At 52.8% G+C, this 23,386-nt stretch overlaps 1 protein-coding gene across 1 annotated transcript; it reads right to left on the bottom strand.

Annotated features, from left to right (window-relative positions):
- Nucleotides 1–242: 242 nt before the first annotated feature.
- Nucleotides 243–5,893, bottom strand: LOC114828172 (uncharacterized). The gene is made up of 2 exons (XM_029111161.1): nt 5,549–5,893; nt 243–5,288 (listed from the first exon to the last, which is right to left on the bottom strand). The coding sequence occupies exons 1-2, from the start codon at nt 5,891–5,893 to the stop codon at nt 243–245; spliced, it is 5,391 nt and encodes a 1,796-aa protein (XP_028966994.1).
- Nucleotides 5,894–23,386: the final 17,493 nt, after the last annotated feature.

Raw genomic sequence — 23,386 nt, 5'->3', positions numbered from 1 at the left:
CTTTCGCGCTACTGACTACTTCTTGTTTATTTCCGAATTCGTCAGCTATCTAGAGACGAACGCGGGAGGTTTCGAATTTTCACTATCTTTGACACTCCCCACAAAACAACGTTAACGTTTTTTCCTGCCATGAGCGAGAACCGATGGACTAGCAACTGGGAGCGGAAAGGGTTAATTTAAGAGCGCTATGCACAAATGATATTTACAGCGGAGTGTTGTCACACAATCGTATTCTTTAGGACTCAATCTGATGTCGGAGCGTCTGTGGCATCCTCGTCTTCGATACTTAGCTCCAACGGGATCAGCAGCTGGGCTGCTCGGCGGGATTGACGTCTGTTCTCAAACATGACGGTGTACGTACGCGTTTTTCCGTCGCGGCCGGGGTGAGCCTCAAGAATGCGCACCAGGCGCCACCGGATCCGAGGCTGATTGTCGTCGCGTAAGAGGCAAACGTCTCCCAAACGTATGGGCGACGCTTGGTGACCGCGAGTTGCGATGGACGAACGTAGCAGGAGCAAGTACTCGCGGTGCCATCGAACTGATATACTCCTGAAGAAATTGGTTCTCACGGCGTGGGCTTTGCGTAAGTCGTCGCCGGAGGCTACCTCGCCGCCCCCCAGGGAATCGATCGGGATCATGGGAGCGATCGCAGGAACGTGAGGGACGCACCGCACAAAGTGGGCCGGAGTGAGAGCGATCGGCACATCGCTCTCAGAGGCCACGTGTGTTATCGGACGATCATTGATTGTGGCAGTCAGCTCGCAGAGGACTGTTCGGAACTCTTCATACCCAATGAGATTCCTGCCAAGGGTTTTAGCCAGGGCCGATTTCAGTACACCAACCATTCTTTCGAACACTCCGCCCCTCCATGGGCAGCGAGCGCAGTTGAAGGTCCACTCGATCTCCCGGCCCCGCAGAAACTCCGTCACATCCGCCCTCTTTGCGGTGTTGAACACTCGTTTGATGTCGGTGGAGCATTTTGCGAAACTACTCCCGTTATCCGAGATGAACCCTTGACAATTTGGATAGGTCGCAAGAAAACGGCGAAGAGCGAGATGAGTTTGGGGAGCCGACATACAAGGCACGGTTTCTAGGTGGAGTGCTCTAGTCACCGTGCAGGTAAACAGCGCCACGTAGGTCTTGAATGTATCGGCGCGAAGCCTTGTGTAGAACGGTCCGCAGAAATCCACACCCGCGACCGAGAACGGAGCGAGCAGGGTAGATCGCGACTCCGGGAGAGGCGCCTCAACTTGAGACGCTGGCGCACCCTGACGTCGGCGACATACCACACACTGGCGAAGGATCGACTTTATGATCTGACGGGCACGGATAATCCAAAAACGCCTGCGGAGTTGATTCAACACGGTGTTAACTCCGAAGTGGGCATTAACCCGATGCGCGTCGACGATGAGCAACTTGGCTAGACGCGATTGATGGGGGACAACGATTGGGCATTTTTCGTCGTATGTAAGATGCGGCGCCGGTCCGAGACGCGTTCTTATTCGGAGAAGGTCCCGGTCATCGATGAACAATTGGAAGGCAGCCAGCTTGGATGCGCTGGGGACCCGCTCACCGGCACGAGTACACTCGATCTCCTCCCGTAAGAACTGGCGCTGAGTCTGTCCAATGAGGATGCATTCCGCCTCACGATAGAGCAACTTTCTCGCTGGAACCTCTTTCTCGCGAACAATGTGAATGAACCGGAGAACATACGCGACGACTCTCGTGGCCTTGCTGGCCGTTCCGAACCGCTCGAGGTCGATGAATGTCTCAGCCGCGGTGGCGAGAGCGACGACTTGACGTCTCTCTGGAGACACGGATTCCAAACTGATGGAGCTCCGTTGCGGCTGGGACAGCGGTCTCTGCTCGATGGGTAACCTGAGCCATTTCGGCCCGAACCACCACTCGGAGTTTTCGATCAAAGCACCAACCGAAACACCGCGTGTAGCGAAGTCAATGATATTCAGCTCGCCACTTAGATGGAACCAATCTTCTTGGCGAGAATCTCTCTGAATTTCTTGCACTCTATTGCTGACGAATAGTTTCCAACTTCCTGGATTTGACGACGTTGCCCAGTGATATGCGATGGTAGAATCGGTGTAGAACAGAACGCGTTCGAATTCGAGGTCGAGGCGCTGCGTCAGAAATTTCTTGAGACGGACTGCGATGACAGACGCCAGCAATTCCAACCTTGGCAACGAGGGTGAATCGCGTGGAGCTAGTCTAGATTTCGTCATGACCAGCGCGAATTCAGATGAGCCATCCGCGAACCGAGATTCAATGTAGGCTCCGGCGGCATACGCAATGGTCGATGCGTCTCCAAAAACATGGAGCCAATGAGCGATGGGAGCGTCCTTTCGACATGAGTAGCGGCGGGGGAATCTGAAGTCCCGAAGCTGTTTGATCTCGGACATCCATTGGCCCAAGGCGATCCGTATGACCTCCGGAGTCGCATCATTCCAATTCAGGTTGGACGACCATAATTGTTGAATTATCCTTTTACCGCGTAAGGTGAATGGAGTCAACCAACCGAGCGGGTCGTAGAGGGAAGCCACAACACTCAGCACTTGACGTTTAGATGGAGAACTTTCGGGTCCTGGGCCGTCGAACAAGGCAGGTGTGATGAACGAAAACACATCCTGTGACGGACACCATGAGATTCCCAGAACTTTCAAGAACTCCGAGCTCGACGAGTCGAACTCGTCAGGCCTGACGCCAGTGCTAAGCAAATGGTTCCTCAGCTGATCGGAGTTAGTCTTCCATTTCGCAAGGCTCATGCCAGCTGACTTGAGCGATTCACGGACTGTATCGACGAACAGGCGCGCACGGTCGATATTCTCGAAACTCTGTAGAACATCGTCGGCATACAGGCATTTAGAAAGCTCCTGTGTCGCGAGATTTCCCTTCTTCAGGTGATGTCTGACCGTCGCTGCGAGAAGGAATCCGGACGAGGCTGCTCCCCACGTGACACGTCGCATCTGGTATGTCTTGATGGAGCTCGAGCCTGGAGCCTGCCAAATGAACCGGAACAGGGGCTGATCTTCAGGTGTGATGGCGATCCTCATGTATGCGCGCGATATGTCCGTGGAGAGAGCGACGGGATGCGACCTGAAGTTGAGGAGGAGTGAGACCAGATCCGGATTGAGGTTTGGACCGGGTATCAAATGATCATTCAACGACGTCGCGCCCTTTTGTTTAGCGGAGCAATCGAACACTATACGCCATTTGTCCCTGCCGCCGGAAGATGTGATGACCTCGTGATGAGGCATGAAGTACGATCCGTCAACCGCGGAACTATGGGCACATCCCGAGTCCCGGACCTCGACAGCGAACCCTTCCTCCACGAATTTCATGAGCTCGGAATGGTACCGTCGATGCTTATCCGGATCCCGCAGCAGATGAGACACCTTTCTCGCGAGACGTTGCTCCGCTCCCAGTCGATTATTCGGAAGCTGCGAGATGCTTGGTCTCTTAGGAAAGGACACAGAGTATCGACCATCCTCGTAGGAGATTCCCTGGTTGAACTGTCGGAGAGCTTCTTCGTCGTCAGCAGACAGTTGCGGACTCGAGGAGGGTTCATTTATTCCGATTGCTTCAAGACTCCACAGGGTCTCGAGATCCTTCGCCGCATGAGTGAGCGGTTTCACTTCGCGGTTTGACAGCTTGGAAGAACAGCAGACGATTTGGGTGGAGGTGATCTTCCCCTTAACGTGATTTTGTTCAAGGGGAATCGATCCACCTACTAACCATCCCAGCTTCGAAGGATATGCGAGAATGTCGTCGACTACATGCTCCTGGGCCTCGCGAGTCATGATCTTGTTGATTTGGTTCATGCCGAGGAGAACTGCCGGTTGCATCCGAGACCACTCTCCAACGTAACATCGGTCGGCCAGAGGCCTTGTGCGATCGAACTTCGCCAAAGTCTGCATTACCGCCTCGGAGCAGGTGTTCTGCGGGTCCACATTGAACTCGTACTCGTGCGCGAGCAGTTCAATCGGCGGGCCACCTTTCACGTGAGCGATACGCATGTTGTACAATGGAACTTCTTTCGTCGCAAGGGTGGATGAGAACGTCTGGATGGTGAGACTGTTGATACCGACGGGAGCATCCCGAAGCATGGCTCGCAACGATGGGAGCATGACGGTGAGGGTGCTTCCTGGATCCACGAAAACCCGGATGGGTATCTTGACTCCGCCGTTGATCACGTACGCCGAGGCAGTCAGAAGAAGAGCCCCGGTGTCGGCGCTCACGCCACCCACAGTTCGGTCGGAGAAAGCCCCAGTGACAGCGCTGACCCCACCGTCCGTGCGCACATGCGGAGGTGTCGGAACGACGGGGGCGGCTGGATGCATGGACGAGTAATGTTGTCGCGTTGAGCACCTGGAACACGGTACTCTGGGACCGCGACACTGACTTGCGTTCGCGTGTCGCTGTCTGAAGCACTTCACACATCGCTGCTGCGCCTCTAGGATCTCCTTTCTCTTCGCGAGCGTAAGGTCAGCAGTGCACTTCGACGAATTATGCTCTGCCGATCGGCAGAACAAGCATGACCTCGGGCGGTACCCTGGACCAGCTGACGCGTTCCTCCCCGGTGCGAGATAAGCCACGGTGCTCCTTGGTCGACGTCGGAAGTCCCTCAAATTCGATTGGCCTTCGGATGTCTCTGTCACTGCACCAGGCGCACGGTCGTCCAAATAGAGGTTATCCTCCCAATCACGGACCCGGTCACGGACGAACTGGATGAGTTTTCTGACCTCCGACGCCGCCTCACCCGACACCGAGCCACCGTTACCGTTGTCTTCGCTAATGTTGTTGCCCGGATTCGTCTCCGTCTGCTCGCCGGCGATCGAACTCTCTCGGCTTCCACTTGAGAGCGAGTGAAGTCTCCTTTCGAGACGTCGAGCATCTTTGAATTCCTGCCGCAGGCGAATAGGCAGAGCGGCCTCGATCGCCGAGCGCAGAGAGAGCGCAAATTCTTCGAGTGGGATCCCGTTGGAGGCGAGGGTTGCGATATTGGTTTGCAAGAGCGTCAACAGGTTTCGCAGCGCTGGCAGATCGCTATAGCGGAGAACTCGAGGAAGGTTTCTGAGTTCGGATAGAATCCGCTGCTTGTCGTTATCCGTGCGAGCGTAATTTTCCTTGAGGGCATCAAGAGCGACCTGGTAATTTGCGTCGGTCAGCTCGAGTGCATGAATTATCCTTGCTGGCGCACCGGAAACGTACTTCCTGAGCACCATCAATCTCTCAACCGGCGTCGCTTCTTGTCTCTTGGCCACGAAACACATGAACTGGGTGATGAAGGATTGAAATTTCAGTCGATCTCCAGAAAACACTTCCGGAGATATGTCCAGCTCGCGGGCCAGGCGCGTGGTCCCCGGGCTGCCGCCGTCGCCTGTGGAGCCGGCTGCGAGGGCCTCTCGGTTGTCGCTCCAGCCTCTCGGAGATGCCGAGGGGCACTCATCGTCGAATTCAACATCGGAGTGAAGCGGACGCGCCTTGCCGCTTCAGGCGTTCCATAGAAGGTTTCGATTTCCTCCTGCCGGCTTGCCCGCTCCTCGTGGTTGGACTTCTGTATGATTACTGCCTGGATGGCGGCAATACCGGACTCGATCTCGACGATGAACTCTTCGCTGGCCTCCACGTCGGCCTCGACCTCTGTCTCCGTCAAGAGCTGGAGTATTTCTCGGTCGAACTCGCGAATCTGGTCCAAGTGCTTCGTCATGATGATAACCAACTCCTCAGCACGTCTGTCGGCCGGGAACACAGGATTCTCCGTGTGTAGATCTTCTACACTGCCGAGATCCTCCCGGGCCTTGTTCCTCCGCACAGTCCTCTTTGTTCGGAGGGTTTTCAAAGCGCGTTTCCTCGCGTCATCCGACATCGCTTCGGCCATCTCGGGTCCCGTTACTTCTGGGCGAGATGTCGTTTCGTCGGGTTCCACAGTCGACTGTTCACAATGCTTAGTTCACGATCTTGGCCACGGCACCATATTGTAGTTTGTTGATCGGATAGAGGCGAACTAGAGCTGCTTGATACCTCTCTCGGCCTGTGGAATTTTTCTCCTTCTCGAGTTGAAAATGAGTACGAGCAGATCTTTCGCGCTACTGACTACTTCTTGTTTATTTCCGAATTCGTCAGCTATCTAGAGACGAACGCGGGAGGTTTCGAATTTTCACTATCTTTGACAGTCTTCTCCGAGTGGGGGCGGAATTGAACGATCTGTTTCTTCAGGTCACAGAAGAGAAAAATGAAGAGCAGCCACAGGACCCGGAAATCTACCTAGTGAATATTGGAGCATTTCTTTCTATGAGAGCATGCCGTCTTATCAGAATTATTACGGCATTTCTCCCAGGTGGGGATCGAGTGCTTCAATGCAACGATGGGTTCTGTTTTATTGGGAGGAACACTTCCGACGCCGGACCGACTTGCACGGTCGTCCCCTCTTCGAAGAGATGTCTATTCATTCAACTTCATGATCGGACACAAGAACTCCAAGACGGGAGTCCAGTATTCTTGACCTTGCCTAGTCTGACTCGGCACGTTTCTCGGGAAAACTGAATAAGGCGGAGGAGCAAACAGAGCGGTCCACTGTACTTTCGCATGTTCAGTCCACGCCTTGAGCAAACAGCAAGACCTACGTCTCCTAAATGAGGTCCCAGCTCTATGCTGAGCTGTGCTGACGGTCCAAGGGCGCTGGGGAAAATACAACACCGTCCTAAGAAGGATTCGCGGAATATTATTTCAAACTTGCTCCGTTTGGTAGTCAGCCCATGAAGTGACGAATTCATGGATCGACATCGGGCAACGAGGGAAAATCGCAATCAGTCCTCTGCAAGTCCAGCAAAGAGCTATGGAACCGTTCGCGTGTTCGATCATCCGGGGAATGTGTTTTGCTTCGAAATTGCGTTGTAATCGAATCGTGAACAAGCGTTGACCTCCTCAGTTATCCTGACGACTCTCGGCTCAATTGCCATTTCGCGCACCCTGGATCGATCGATGCGCGGAGCGACCTGTTCCGCTCCTACGAACCTCACAACGGGCATATAATTTGAGAATGACGTGCTGGTCGACTGCCATTGTCCAGAACACGGCGGATCGATGCCGACGATTCCGTGTAACTCGGATGGACTTCCAATCATCCTGTTCCGCATCGGGCCTGTTCCGCATCGACTTTGATCTGCGGGTTAATTTCAGAGCAGACGACTCTGGAAGGGCGATGAGTACGCGCGGAATGTCTTTGAAGTCGGTACCAGGTTCGAGATTGGTCGCGAAAGCCGAAAAGTCTGATTTGGAATCGATAAGAAGATTCGAGAGACCTCCTTCGAGACTTATCGAAACGCCGATAGGTCAGATCGGCTGCGCGTGTGACCGAGAGCCGGGAGCGCGACATGGTTCCGAGAGTTTCACATTCCCAAACGGTATCGCCGGAGATGCTGCTGTCCCACGTAGTTCCCTTCGAAGAGTGCCCTCTTTCCTCCGGGATTCCGGAAAAATGGATCTGGACGCCCTCGCCGCATCTCAGTCAGAGAGGTTGCGATGCCTTCGAGAGGGAGCCTCCCGTTCACAAGAGCTATTTTTCCCGTGGAATCTCGAGGCTCAGATTCAAGGTTCTGATCGGGAACGATCGCGAAGGGGCCCGGATCTGAAATCGAGGCATTGAGCCCGGCGGACTCTGAGCGAGCGGTTCTGAATCCAGATCATTTTTCTCAGCTGAGTCTGTGCGCTGCGGGAAATCCGACGCCGCGCCGGCGCCGATCGCGGGCCGAAAAATGAGCGGCCGCCGCCATGGCGAATACGGCGAACCAGAGGCTGTAGTGTGACGCGTGTCGGCTGATCTCTAACTTTCGCCCGCAGCGTGATACCAGAACAAATCACATCAGAAGCGCTTTCAGGCCTCGGTCTACCACGCACCGTGGCTTCCCCCTCGAAATTGCGTCGAGCGAGCGGCTCGGAGATCCGAGAACCGTGATGGGGAGATCCGAGCCTTTCCGCTCTCACCATGTCCTTCGAGACCGTGCAGGAGACTGACTGGAATCGTCGGGCAGACCTTCGAAAAACGCTGTAGCGTCACGTCGCGCCACCTGCCGCCGTGTGCCCAACCAGCGGCGACGTCCAAAGCTCAGTGGCACGGACCGGCATACAGCCTTGTCCTCACTCAGTCAACGGGGAGGATACCATGGCTAGTGAGGGGAAGAGGGGGCCTGTTTGAAGCTCTTCGCTTCCGGGATACTTCCTCACGTTCCCTCTGTCGGATTACAGGCCACGAATGCACAGCGAACTTTCCTGAAGAATTTCTAGTGTGCGTGGGCGGCAACATGTCAGTATGGAGTTTTCTCCTTATCATGGTAACGGGAGGCTCCCCGCCCATTGAAGCTGAGTATTCAAAGTCAAATAGTGGAATTCAAGGGGAGACTCTGCTGTCAGTAACCGGCAAGACTCGTCGTCTGTCAAGGCAAGTCGAACCTCTACACCAATGAAGAAGGATGAAACCAATACCGGGAGCTCTCACAATTGCTCAGTTTGGGAGCCAATTTGGTTTCAACAACCGGGCCGTTTCGAACGAGGTCGTCGCATTGCATCGGAGTTACATGCATAGCTGATTAGCAAGCGGAATCTCAGTCAGTCTCTCAATAATTTCAGATAGATATGCGGGATGCTCCAATCCCCGCTATGGTTGCATTTCGTCCAGCATCGGCTTGAAGGATCTTCGTGTCACGCTCGCCGGAATGATTCCCCCGCCAAGCATGTTACTGCGAAAACATGCTTCAATAAGGAGTTGCATGCGTAGCTGACTTGTAATGTGGAAAGACCCTACTAGAGAACGTTCGAGATGGCCCTGAAGAGTCTCTACGGCGCTGGATGGGAGCCGACTCTCATGCTCGACTCTAGGGACATGATCTCATCTGCGTCGTGAGAAAATCCATTCTTGAAAGCACCTATCGCCGCTATGGGTGATTCCGTTCCGCACTTTTCCATCAAGCTGGTGAATTATTTAGCGAAACAAAGCGAGAAACTACAGGATGTTCCTTACTAAGCAGCGATGAGAATTATTCAACGAGAACGTGAGAGTGCAGCGTGCTCAGGAAGCGCCCCGAGTCGAAGTGGGGCAAACTTTTTTTAGGAAAGTTTCGAGCGAAACGCTGCAACCATCATCGCTACTCGAAGTTTAGTTCTGTAGGTTCAGGAACGTCCCACCTTCCCCGATGGGATCCGAAACGCCTCGTGTAGAAACACAGCAGCTCGGCATTTTTCTCGAACTCCTTGTGATTGCTTCGCCGGAAAGCTCGCCCATCGGCCGCCGGTGCCCCTATGATGTAACAATCATTGCTCGAGGCGAATAGGCTGAGTTTCGACGGGGAATATATTCTCTACCAGAATATCTGACGATCATACAGAGATCCAGAGTTTCTCCAAGGGTGGATGGGTACCCGCTAGCTCGCGACACGAAGTGGAAGAGCTGCGCGTGGGCCTGTTCTGCGGTCGCAATTCGTTCGTCCTTGATTGTGATAGCATCGGTTCTGTTTTTCGAAGGAAGCATCAATATGTTTCTCGAGGATGCCTCGGGAGCTCGGACGACTCAGCGGCCCGGAGGGCGAACAAACAATTCCTTCTGACGCGGGCCTTCTTTGTGCTTCGGCTTTCAATGGAAGGAGGGGCTGGGATCATGACAGCAGGGGCTCCGGGCTGACGGAATGGTCTTCTCGATTTGATCCTTGAATCGGTTGGAAACTTTTTCAATAGCTATGGAGAGCACTGGGTCAAGCCCGTCCGTGGGAAGTAGAAACAGTAGAACCGCTTCCCCTTTGAAAGGCGTACCATATGAATCACCTTCATATTCTTTCTCTCGACCGCTATGGGACGCCCCCGTGGCGCGAATCACACCCTTTCGGAACGATCTCAACTCGGAAATCGATTTTTATGACGCGACTCAAAAATCAAGGACGACCTACACTCCGGAGTCTCGGAATCAAGATCACCTGCCTTGCGGAGTTTTTTTCTCGAATAGCCGACCGAACAGGAAACTCTCGGGGGACGGAGCGAAATTTATCGCGAGGCTTTGCCGTTTAGGTAGACCCCCACCTCCCACTTGAAGCGGAAGGCTTAACCTCAGAATATAATACAAATAGCCTTAGTTCTATTCTGAGGACTTCTGCCCTCATTCCACGTAAACTATATATAGGCACTGCTAGAGCAGCACCTCGAGGGGACTCCTCGAGGCCGGATGCTGTTAAACATATGACGCAGTGACCTCAAGGCCCGACAGCGATTACTTCCCGCCACTAAGACGCTTCCGACATCCCGGGGGACTCGATGACCTCTTGCACAAGGATCATAAGGCTCGTCTCTGTATGTAGATCCGGATGAGCCGTGGTTTCCGAGGATCGCGAGCCAAGGTCTCGTTTATTTGGCCCCGTTACATGTCAAATAGGGAGCGAGCCACCAATGAAAAGAGCAGCCCATACCCGAATCGAGATCAAAGACCCTCAAGGCCGCATTTAGAATCGGGGTCGGAATTTGATAACTTGAGGGACTTTCGTCGGCTCGGAGTCCCGCTTCACGCTCGGGTCCTTGACCCGGCAGAGACCTATACCCATACTGATCACTGCGGTTCGAAATTGAATCGTGGCTATGGTCTGATTGAGGGCGAGTCGTGGCTCTGATTGGCTCTCTATTTACACACGCTCGTGATGCTGAGCATGGACGTCTGATCAAGGTCGTTCGCCGACAAGTTCCGGCCTCCTGTTGCCTACCGGATACGGAACTACATATCTACTCTCGAGAAGTCTCGGAATGAAGAATCGAGCTCTCGAAAACAAAGTGGGTCGTCTTCGATGCCGTCTCTCGGGGTGCTGTTTCGATTAGGGGTCCGATGTCTATATATGGCTAACGGCAGGTCGTTCCATCGCTCCGAACGAATCGAGTAAAGAGGAGCGAGAGCATAAATAGAAGGGAATTCACCTGGCCATACGTCTATTCCTTCGTCTTGGAACAGGACCTGATGTCTCTCCCGGCCATAAATTTCTGGGGAAAGGAGGGACGGGCGAAACTTTCTCCTACAGCATGGGTCGCAGGATGTGCCCTCGACAGTCTCTCGGCATCGGCTGTTGGTTTTTGCTCTGAAATTTTCAGATCTTTCACAGCCATGCGCGCTCGGTATGTACACAGTGCGGATCCACGTTCGGCAAATGAAAAATCTTCCCGATATGCTAAATGGGAGCGTGCATGCTGACGTCGGTCGTGCTACGATTCTTTTGATCGATATACGGCGCGCGTGGTCCCCCGCATTTCCGACGCACGTCTCGAAGCAGCTCCTTGGAGGGATCGTGATCCTCCCCCGCAATACTTGAGCGTCGCTGTCTCGAGGAGACGAAGAATCATCCCTTTGCTGGTGCGTCATTGAGTCAAGTTATCGATTCTTTCCAGGAGAGAATTGAATGTACCCTCGCCCCCCTACCGGCCCCTGATCTATTCACATAAGACCGACTGCTATTCGCTGCTTAATCAGGGAATGTGAGCGGCATCGCTCCGCAGATGAGCGGGCGAGCGACGACGAACTGCTGTGGTTTTCGTTTTGACATTATCGCTGCGTCTTGCCATACCTCTTTTGCATATGTCCGCTGCCAGATCTCATTGAAAGCGATTTCCTGCCTTGTCGATTTCAAGGGGCTTCCCTCTCGTTCCGATGCGAATCGGCGTCATGCGTCCTGGCGCCATCTCGCCTTCCCCATGACCCGTGATCGCTGCCCGATTGACCGATATCGATCCTCCCCGCATGTCGTAAATAAACTCCTCCGGCATGAATTCGAAGCCCATGAGGCGTCTTGAAAAGGAGGAGATCGGGTATCCTGAAAGCCTGCCTGCAAGCACTGAAACTCGTCTCTGCACTAGCCGGAGAGGTACGAGGGTTTTTCGGGGGATCACTCGAACATCCGAGCCATGTCCTTGCACCAGCGCCTTTCACGAACGCAGCTATGAAACTTTGATAGTGTTCTACGGAGTGGGCTTGGTATCTGGACACTCCCGACTCATTCACTGTAGGATTGAGGGACAACGAGCAGCTCATGCAGAAATAGTTTCGATCGTTTTTTGGATAAATCTGCGCTCCGGATATGGTCTTCACGAGAGCACACGTTATTCGGTGCGCCAGTGAGTGAAGTCTCGTGGAAATGTCTATCAAGATGGACTTCCAGACATCACGCTAGATCAGTGCTGGGAAATCGATGCACCGGCCCGCGTGCACGATAGCGAGGGAAATACAGTTGATGGGAGGCCATTCTCAATCGAGAGCGAGCGGTGAACTGCAGACTGCTCTCATTGAAGCATGCATCCTGGCTATCGTTGCGGTTTCGTTGAGCGGTGAATCGGGACCTCGAACAATCATCTTCCGGCCGGAGGAGGCTTTCGGAAAAGAGGTTTCATAGAAGGTCGAGTCTTCCATTCTAGTTCGATTCTGTGTGTCTTGCAGCACGCGAGCTGTGCGGGCAGCTCCTCTGAGCAGGAAGGAATCGATCCCGAGCTCAGGTCCGACTTGGAGTGCATCAGAGCTATTTGCAGCCTTTTTTTTCGATTCATCAGATGAACGAGGATCGGTCTCGACTGACAAGGACCTACGACCTTCCCGCACCGAAGGCGCATAAAGATCTCCACCCATCAGGATCGATGTTTGAATTGTGAGGAAACCTTTAAAGGATTCTGGAATTATAAGGGAGAAATCTTGAGAGGTTCGAGACGGAAGCGATGGATAGAGACGGGAAACCAATGCCCCTGCCAGATGACCGTGCGGAAATGCGTCATCTGGTAGGAGTTGTCGTCCCTTCGGCAGGGAGCCTTCCATCCTTGTCGCGAGTCACAAGCCGAATCCGCTGGTGCGGCCGTGACAAATTCTGGTACCCGAACTGTCAGATTCTGTCCGAAAGAAGAACCCATCATGGCGCACAAGACGAACAAGGCCTCGCGGGGTCTCCATCATATGACACGACAGAACTCCAAAAGGTAGATCGTAGAGTCTCACCCCGACAATGAAGTTCTCAGAGCAGATAATCCTGCGTCATTGTGAATCACATTCTAGGATATTTTTCTGGACGATTCTATAATACGATGATACACTCTTGCGGATCGGACTGGGAGGGTAGGCGATCCAAGCTCTGCTCGTCCGCCCCTATAAAGCCACCTAACTGTATTAGAGGGAGAGACCCTTGGCGAAGTTCACCCAAACCCGCACCGGCGGTAGCCGCTTAGTGGGAGCAGTTAGGCTATCCTGATCCGAATCAGCATTGACCATGGTGGGGCGGTTGCGCATCACGGCGCCTTCCAGGGCTTCCGTCCCCTCATCACTACTGCCGCTACTGTTTTGGTCGCTCGGTGGAGACGGGAATCCGCTGATTACTCTCTGCATGCTCAGAGCAATTAACTGCCAGTGAGCTATCAGAATCAAACCTCCGGTCGGTCTGACTGTCCCCAAGGTGCATCCAGGTGCCCTAGACCACCACCACGACGCGACGTCGGCGTCGTGAAATGCACCAGATGGCGCCACCGGGATGATACCTTGACTCCAGATAAGATCGACATGATTACGGTGGGCCTGGTATCGGATCGCTGCAGTGCTGACCCGTTTCCATCAGGCTGGATATCAAAAGAGTTATTCCTAGAACATCGGGAATGACGTCTGACCGGTGTGCGTCAGATACAGAAGTAGAATGTCCCGCACGGTCAGGAGCTGGAATCTCTTCGTGGCGCCTCCTGGAAGGCGAGTTTGCTTGGAGCTCGGAATCTCCTCCGCAAGTCCTGTTTCACTGTTCGGAGATTTCGGCTTCGATTGATTGTGAGGCCTTATCCTGAAATAATTTCAATACTGGAAGAAAGCGAATGATCCATAGGCGAGCTCCAATGATTGATCGCGGAATACGATCGGGTGGAGCAATATACTTGTGGTTCATGACACGTACGCGGCAGAAACCTGCCGAGCAGTTCCTTGGTCCTCAGCTACGGCTCAGGATCCTCGACACAAGAGGTCAGTCACGTTTAGGGATAGATTCTCCGAGTCCTTCCTTATTGCGGTTTCGCAGCTTGGGTCGTGATGAGAGGAACGCTTATTGTTAGAACTTAAGCTAAGCTCAGCTCATCGTATCGATTTTATATCGATATGGGCTCGATCAAACTCCAGGAGGCTAATACCCTCCTATGCGGAAAATAATAATTCGACACATCGTCCCTGAGCTCCTCTCTGCCTCTGGCATGGGACGAGCCGAGATTTGGATCTGTCGTCCTCGTATCCCTAGAGCTGGTCAGAATATTCGGGAAGGGGAAAAATTCTTCCATGACTCCAGAATGATTCCACAATTTTTGGCTTTCTCAGGAATCCTGCAGTTGGACAGAGGGTTGATATCAGTTTATTTATTCGCCGGGAATTCCGATGGGCGCTCTCTGTTTAGAGCTCATCGGAGAGGGGAGGAAGGTTTTCGCGGAAGCGTAGAATAAATGTTTCCGGATGTCGTTGTTGTCTCAGGGCTCCAGCTGGAACACCGATGAAGAACGAGAGAACGCCCCAGGGAGAACCGAGCTCGCTCTGGCTGCACCAAATTAAATGCCGACTCACTTCTTGTTGGGATCGTTATTCGCTCAAGAGCTTCACGTCTGACGTTGGACCATGAAACAGTTAGGCGAAATCAGCCGACAAACCACCTGCATACGAACACCTGCACTAAATGTGTACATGTTTATATGTGAGCGTGTTCATGATCAAGCTCGAGCTCATAAAAGTTTATTCCCTCCAGCTGTCCTGCTTCTGTTCCGTGCAGACGCTCACTCCTGAGTGGATAAGCAGCGGCTCCTTTCGGCACCGGGCTCGAATCCACGGCAGAAACACACACATATGCTTGTGTTTGCGTCTACTAGTAGAAAATCTTCGGTATCGGGTCCGGGAGCTCGGCACAGGGAAGGTGCGATCGAAAGCATCGAAGCAGCCCGTAGTAAAATTAAATCGTCCGAGCGCGAAGATCCATCCTTGGAGGCATTCAGATTGAATCATGGACGATATCGAGAGGCAATATCCGCATCAGGATGTCAAAGAGTCGTCTCGGACGCGCACGAAGCCATTCTCGGCAGGCTTGCATGAGTAAACAATTCCTTGCGGTCGCTCGCGAGGAACTTCCAGGTATTCAGTAAGAGAGGATCAAGTTCAACGATGAAAGATGAGGTAATCCAATTCTCCGCGGCTCCTGAATTGCACATGAATAACGTAAGGAAAACGGCCAGCCCGCGACAATCAGGATCATAAGCACAATCACTCCTTTCTGATTCCGGGCTCTCGACTGAGAAATTCTTCCCCCAAGAGAAGCTACAGATGGATACAGCCAACCCACCTATCGGAGCCTTCTCGGAGAAAGCAAGGAATCTCTCTAATGCGGAGATCTATCAGACGCGGAGAGATATAGGTCGCTGATATAATCGCAGACAAGATGCTTGAAAATGACGGTCCAGTCACACGTGGCGGAGACAGCCGTTGCTCGCGGCGCGGCGCCTCGCGCAGATCCGGCACCGGGGGAATTCGTTCAGCAAAGCATCCAACCAGTCTCCCAAGGGCGAATCTGACGACAAGGGATCCCACGGGAAGGGGTACGTGACGAGTCTCCCACGAGCGAATTCCTCTTGCTAGCGTATTTCAAGGTGTCCCACGGACGAATTTCTCCTCATTGGGGTCAGGCCCGCAGCTAGGCTGGAAATCTAAGGCTAAAGCCTCACGTTTTTTTGGAGAGGTGAAATGAGCCTCGTGGATAGCCTCAGAAATTTTTGGAATTCGGTTTCGTCGATAACAATATGTGGAGCGATAACAGCTCACTGCTAGTTATACGGTATTTATCTCCGTCATTCTCGCTCGCTTCCACGCTCTCGCTCTCTGGCGGACGTGCGCGTGAATCGCAGTCAGATACAATTGGGACTAGTTTGTCAACAACAGAGTCTATCTTTAGAAACGGCAGAAGACTGCGCTTTTCTTTGTAGATACATATTTCATACGTTGTCATCTGATACCCCAATGCAGGACATGAGGCTCGAGAATGAATCGAAAGAATGCCGTTCCCACTCGAGAATTGAGGCTAGCCTCAGTTTCCTGGATGAGGCTTGGCCTCATAGAGAAATATGTCCTGCTGCGGGCCTGATTGGGGTCCACAGGCTCGAAGATCGGGAATTCGAAGCAGTCACTTAGGAGCGTGAGCTGCGGCTTCTGGGCGCATTGGCATCGTTCTCGCTCCGCGTGTCGTTGCTCCTCGAGAAGCAGCAGGAGCGGCGAAATGGTGAAAGATTTCCTCGTCGGCACCTAGTCTGATGCGCATCGAGGTATCTACATCCAGGTCAGCCCTCCTGTTTGCGACAACGATTGAGAGTCTGTTGTGGGACGATTCCTCACCCTCTCCGTCCGCGGCTCCGTCTTGCTTTTATCGATCCCTCACGAGGGTCGATAATACTTTTCCAACAGACCGGGAGCAGGGCTCTTCGAGACTCCATTGTGAAGACAATTATCTCTATTAGCAATGCTGACTTCGAATTGTGAGAGTTCCCGAGTATTCGCATCTCTTTGCCATAGTTCGGGTCCCAGGGCGCCTTCGCAGATATTCCCCCTCGGAAATTATCGCGAAGATCCAGTATTCTTAGAGCATCACCTCAATGTAGATGACATCCATGAGCTGATTGAGAGCTCTCATCGAGTCTGAGTATCTTGCTCCGGATGCGGGGCCCGGATAGTCCTTCGCGATCGGTCACATCTGGCATCCGCTTCCAGTGAAAATTTGCGTCGGCGCGTTCCCTACCAGAGCTCTCTGAGAACTTATTCCGCCAAATGGCTCTATTCCACGCTCATTCTGCGTGTTCCCTTCGACTTCCAACTCGTTACGCGCATCACGTCGATTCGTTCCTTCTCCGGTCCCGCATTCAACGCGGTGAGCATCGAACGACCGTGGGACGCATCGGCTCCTTAGTCTCCTACGAATTCGGAATGAGTGGCTCGTCCTGCGTGTTTACCTATCGTGTGGACGATCCCGTAATGCATCAGGCATCCTTCTGGAAAGAAAACACGACCTCTTCAGGTATCAGGGGATGCTTCTCGCGTCATGAGATGCGCCCGGGCTTCGCGGAAAACCGCATATTCCTTGAAGAACCGCAATTATTGAATGCGTTCATTCGCCGTTCCCCGAGCCTAGATAAGCTCCGAGAAATCGACCGCTCGAAGAGAGACTCAGCACTCGATTCCCTCAGTACCATCATCGCACGGCTTCCCTCATGTCTGACGAACTCTTTGGGCGTCGAAAGAACCGGGGGGGGTGCTTGCGTTCTTTATGACGCACACGGGTTCCCAGGCCATTCACATAACCTTCGTTTGGGATGGATCAATAGAGGGATATTTGGTCATGCCTCTCCGAATTGATTAGGAGATTAGATACTTTTTGCTTTGGTAGTCGAGAATGTTACAGCGCCGCTCAGATGGCGTTCGTAAGATTGTCAGTCATTTGCGGCGGAGGAAGGTTCGGGATCTGGGACAGCGTGATTCGAGCATGCAAAACGGCTACTCTGGCCTCAAGCATCCATGAGAAGGGTGGACCTCCATCGCTGATGTTCATCCTGGACGTTCAAATCGTCCCTCACATCTCACGCCTTGGAGCGCGAGCCTTCCAGAGAGCCGAGTCACGTCGCCAGTCTGTTGTTCATGAGCAACTGTCCTCCCAAGGGAACTCGTGGCAGAAATAGATTTGCTCTATGGTTCAAAACTGAGTTCGACCGCACCTTGAAACATACCAGGATTCTTCGCAACAAGTTGACTTACTGAGCATTCATCACAACACGACCGAATAATCGTGTCGATTAAGTTCATCTACATTGTCAGGCGTAGGTCGCTAACTCTCTGCAGATGGAAAGTTCGAAACTACACCTCCTAGGAATTCGGAATACATCACCCTTGCGACCTTCGGCATATCTCGAGAGGAGATACCTCATAAAAAGACGCGCCCCGTTAAAGGTCATAAACCCGTACCCCATGTTGAGATTCAGTCTGAATCATCTCGATCGCAGAAAGGGTACCGCGTGAGTATGAGGTCATTCTCCCGAGCCCGTAAGATTCCAGGAACGGAGGCGGAGCCCAAGCGAAAATCTGCTCATCCAGATTCCATTCCTCTCCAAGGATGAATCTCCAGCCTGAGAAAGAAGCGAGGGATCAAGCTCACGCTGTGAACCGTCTTCCAGCACCCCTTCTACGCTGTCACGGCCGTCCTCATATTTCCATTAGGTTCTCATATTCTACGTCGGGAACGGAACGCTGACTGAGAGTCGTGTGACGCAGTGCCGGCGCCGCGCTGTCTCCGCACAGGAAGTCGAATTCACAATTGACGAAATTCGCACGGTCACAGAGGAAGGAGAGACGGAATGACCTTTGAGCCGAACAGACTTCTTCCTACTGCACGGGTCGACGCTTCTTGAAACAGCTCTCGGACATAAGACAGCGTGGGTGGTATCCCGAATGACGGTATTAATTCTCTTCAGTTGACTCTGGATCTGAATATTATCATTGGGCTTCTCGGCCGCTGGAGGCTCCGCACCTGCCCGGTGGCACTCTGGTCATCAGCCCGAGTGTGATTTTGCCGCCTTAGAGAAGCTTCACAGGGAAGAAGAATGAGGGTTTCTTTATCTTCGTCAGCCTTCCAAGCTCCCGCGAGACAGAGAGTCCATGCTGGAGATTATGATGAATGTGGCAGTAAAGCGGTCCTCGCGTCTTCAGCACCGGCTTCGCTGTCCTCTAGCGGTATCAAAGCGTTCTCCTAATGAATAGCACAAACATCGAATCGGCCCCGGCTGGACATGACTCAATTGAGAGTCACTCAAGGAAAACTCCTCCTCGCCATTGTCTCCGCTGTTCTGTCTCTCGTCCGGCGAGCTACTGCATAGGAGAAGTTGCGGACTCCGGGGTTTCTACAGATGAACGCCGAGTCGTGACCGGTTTTACGGCTTTTTCGCCAGAGTATCCAGGTAGATTCGTCGAGTGAATCATGAATGATGGAGCCAGATCTACCTCCAAGACACCGATGCTGAAATAATTAATGATGCTTGTGGACCGAACCTACAACCTCCATGGCCTCATCATTGTATCGGGGGTTACGGATGGTACTCGCAAACGTCTGCTGTTTGGGGTTTTCAAGCATGACTTCGTCGCAACCGACTTGCATCGGCAACGGTGACCGACCGGGAGCTGACATGTATGCACCTACTGCGCCGGCGTCCTACGCCTACGACGCATCGCCGAGAGCGACCGTTTCGAGCGTCAACAGCGTCAACATGAGTTCCCGTATTACGAAATGCAGGATTCGGCTGGTAGGTTTCCATGATGACGGAAAAGAGGCAAAACAGCGTTGATGGTCATGGACATAGTATCGTTGCGGGGGTCTAGTCGGATAACTCTCACTATTGGTCTCCTTCCTATCGGAGCTACCGCCAGGCAAAACCGAATTATCGGTAAAAATTATGATTTTAACGAGACTTCGGGCGCTCCCCAATATATTGAATACGACTGGCGCGAATCGGTCGGTGGAACTCTCTTCAAGATATCGACTCCCGAGTATAGGGAATCGGGACCTCAGGGAAGCTCCCGGAGAGCCCACGCTCGAGAGGAACCGACGAAGAGCCGCGGAATCCATGATTCGAGAAGCGATGGAGAAGTTGGGGGCTCGTCGTCCGTATCGAGCACCGTACGGTACTGAGGATTCCCATTTACATATTCCTCAGACTAATCAACCTGTCCCGCAATTCACGCTGAAAAAGCGCGTTCAACGTGAAACCCCAAGGCGCAAGGAGCATGATTTCCGATTCCAGATCAATGCGTGGTCGCTGAAGACGTCGCACAGCATTGATCTTGGACCCATGACAGCTCCGTGCCTGCTCGTGATGCTTTCGCAGTCATTGCTCCCCCTCTCCCGCTTATCGGGTTTCATGTCCTGTTGACACTCGACTCCGCTGAATGCTCCTCGGAATTCGAGCCGTGTATATTGAGTATGTGAGTTATGAGCAGAACTCACGGCTAAATTGCCCGCGTGCCAGATGCGATGCTCTGGAAGTCCCGAGCAACGTTCTCAACGTCTCAACGTTCTTTTTGTCGAGGTCGTTCGCAACGAAAACGGAGGAACTCCGATTGGAATTCGAAAAGATACATGGACGCGGAGTCGGAATCTACCACCGCCGCCAACGAACGGGAGAGGAAAAATGAAAACAGGTGAAGTATATGGACATCATCTATCGGATACACCACAGAACTATGGGAGACATAATCTCCTTGTGGATGAATTTTGGAAAGCATTACGTTCGATTTCGTAGCTTTCGATTCTTATGGAATCGCGGGGGGAGCTGTCCTCATAACTTCAAAGTGTCGGGCGTTCGGAATAACATGATAGAATGCGAAGGAATATGAAACTTATGCGATGCTGACACGCAAGCTCTGGAAGACGATGAGCTCCTGAGGCTGTCAGGAATAAAATCTATTGGAACCCTCGATTCTCTGATCAGTGATCACTCCGATCATGGTCCCGGGGCGATTTGAGCCTTCGTAGGACATTAGGGAAGCTCGCTCGGTGGGCTGCTGTGCCGTCATTCGACTCGTGCGATTGTCGCCGGAGACGTCGTAATACCATTTGAAGCTATTCTGGAGAGCTCTGCGTTCGATCTCGGAGCTATCGGTTCGTCGGGTAATGCAAAGCGCGCGGTCTTCATAGTTTCGCAGACTCGGGCGGTCGGGATACCGTGATTTACATCCCGCGATGCTGACTCGGAAGCTCCGGAACAGGGAGGTTGGCGGGCTGAGAGCCTGGAGGGAATGCAACTTATCAGTACACTCTCGATCCTCTGATCACCCCGTTCATGCTCACTTAGTAGGCTGCTGCGTCGTCTCTCGAATCGCACCTTGGCGGAACGGTCGGAGCATCATGTGGAGAGAGCTAGTGGAGAGGAGACACATCCAGCGAACACCGGAGGAAAACTAGCCAGTTTTCCGGCATAACTTGAGAACGATGCGATTGATCGATAGGGAAATTGCTTCTGACGCTAGCAGGAATGATTCTGAATCGTCACGAAGTAATTTGAAGTCTTTTCACGCGCTAATAACTCCGATTTTTAGTACGGTGACGGACCTACATTACTGCTTTATTACTGCTTAATGAGGGGCAAGCATATCATTGCGAGATGACCTCAGGGGAGCGCTAGCGCCGCGCTGTGGGCAGCGATTGTACGCATTTTCCCACAAAAGACTCTGACCCGGGCATGTATCAGGAACAGTCTCGACTCTGAGGAATAGAGACTCAATTCTTTCCCCACCATGCTCTCTCGCAGAATTATCATTGGGTTGCCTCTACATGTTTATCCGGAAACTATACCTACCGCAACCTGCTCGACAGACTTAAAATCCATCCAGGTGCCAGCGCCGAGCCGCAACGTTGAAAATCCCGACCTTACCCCGGAGGCTGCTTCGGCCAGACTTGCTCCGGGCGGATTCCATACGATTTCACGGTTTACGAAAGAACTACGCAGAGGGCTCAAGCGCAGATCTGGTCGCCTCAGGAAAATGTATTTCAGAGCCTGCGGGTTCTCTACGAGGATGATCCACATGCGCCTGTTATATCCAAGCGAGATAGCTATTTCTCGCTCTTTGGCTTCCACATCTGGGGGCAGATGCCATCGCTCATCATACCGGACAAGCCCGAGAGGCATACACTGTTGATGGCTTTCCTCCCAATTGAGATTTATTGTCCTGGTCTTATAGTGCCCGTAGCTCGCCTGAGAAGGTTAGGCGGGAATAATCTCGGTCTCTGATACAGAATCAGTAATACGGGAATAGGACGAGCGAATGTGAGCTCGACATTCTCTGCTTGTCGCGATATTTGCTTCGCATGGAAGTGTCGCACAACCTTTCCGAAAGCTGATCGAGGAGCTGCCAGAACTCATGCGTCGAAATCCATATCGATTCCGCGCACAACGAATTCGCTTCCAATCTCGATCCTCGAATGAAACTTGAGGAATCCATCGAAAGGAAGAAGAAAAAATTCAAAAAGGATCCACTCCATTCCCGCATTCTGGGTTGTGTGCGAATCCTCAAGTCCGTCTTGTCGGAGGATGCGCGAGACGGTAACGAATCAAGAACGAGGACATTATGAAAGAAAACGCTCCCCGTAGCAGCTCCCTCGACTCATGAATAGACTGTCGCTACCAGCGTCACCTGAAGAGTTTCCGAACTCGTCAAGTCGTAACAAGCGAAAAGTGCGCTGCAAGGGTCTTATCTGGAATCCATATCAATAGAGATATCACTATCGAGGGACATGAATCGGTCCCGTCATCATAGTCCGAGCGCTCAGGAGTATGCAGCCATAATCGCAACCCCCGTCGATCAATACTTTCTCCAGGAGCGAGTAGGATTCAAACAACCCCTATGCTAGGGATTCCTCCGTCGACCCCTAAGGCGTTGCCTTGGGGGATCGACCCGCTCTCTCACCGTTCCGCGTAAAATTTCGAGTACATAATGGATTTTGCGCCCAGTCGAGGAAGAAGATGCAGTCCCGAAGCTTGTTCGAACCCCGAGAAGGTCGCGGGAAGCCTTCCCTGAAAAAACGTCCGTCGGTCCACCGTTATGAGCCGCATGTTGCTCGGAAAGGATGACGTCATGTCTATTTCGACGAAAACCTCTCCGGGCTTGTTACTCCTGTCATTCCGAAACGGTTCGGAAAGCCGATAAAAACCGAAGAGGATAAAATGCATACGTGTGGTACTCTTCGTGACGCAGAAAAGACCTGCGTAAAGAGTATAACTCGATTTGGGTCCAAGGGCGCGTATGGCCAGCGGTCTCAAGAAGCCGAAAGCAAGATAGTAGAGACAGGCGAAGCCTCTGGGGAGCTCTCGGGAGCAACAACACAGCTTGGAGTAGGCTGCGAACCTCTCGGAGAATCTACAACAGAGCAGATCATCCTCTTCATCTTTTTGTGGACTGCTGCTCTCCTCTGAACGGCACCTAGTTTGTTGATCGCTATTTCGTGATTGCTCCTGCATTGCGGGATGTCTGCTGTAATTCAGAGGATGCCACAATTCTGGGGTTAGAGGAGGGAAAATTGCAGATCATGTAGACTCACAGTAGCTCAAGGTCGAACAGGGAGCCTGGTCACATTGGAAGCCGTCTCAAGACTAGCAGAATAAACAGCAGTAGGCCAGTCAGATAGTCGACCAGACGGCTGTATCATTATGAATCGAGCCGTGACGTCAATGCGACGTCACGCAGGAGGGAGGGGCTTGGGTTCCGCCTGATGGGTTCCCGGATCCTGGGAATCGACGCGGCTCCCCTGCCTGCCTTGAAGACGGCGCGGCGTCGGCGATC

This window comes from Galendromus occidentalis, unplaced genomic scaffold (genome assembly GCF_000255335.2).
Source record: "Galendromus occidentalis unplaced genomic scaffold, Mocc_1.1 scf7180000077360, whole genome shotgun sequence".
NCBI classification, from domain to species: domain Eukaryota; kingdom Metazoa; phylum Arthropoda; class Arachnida; order Mesostigmata; family Phytoseiidae; genus Galendromus; species Galendromus occidentalis.
The sequence above is the reverse complement of the archived record's forward strand: the minus strand, read 5'-3'. Positions and strand labels throughout refer to the sequence as shown.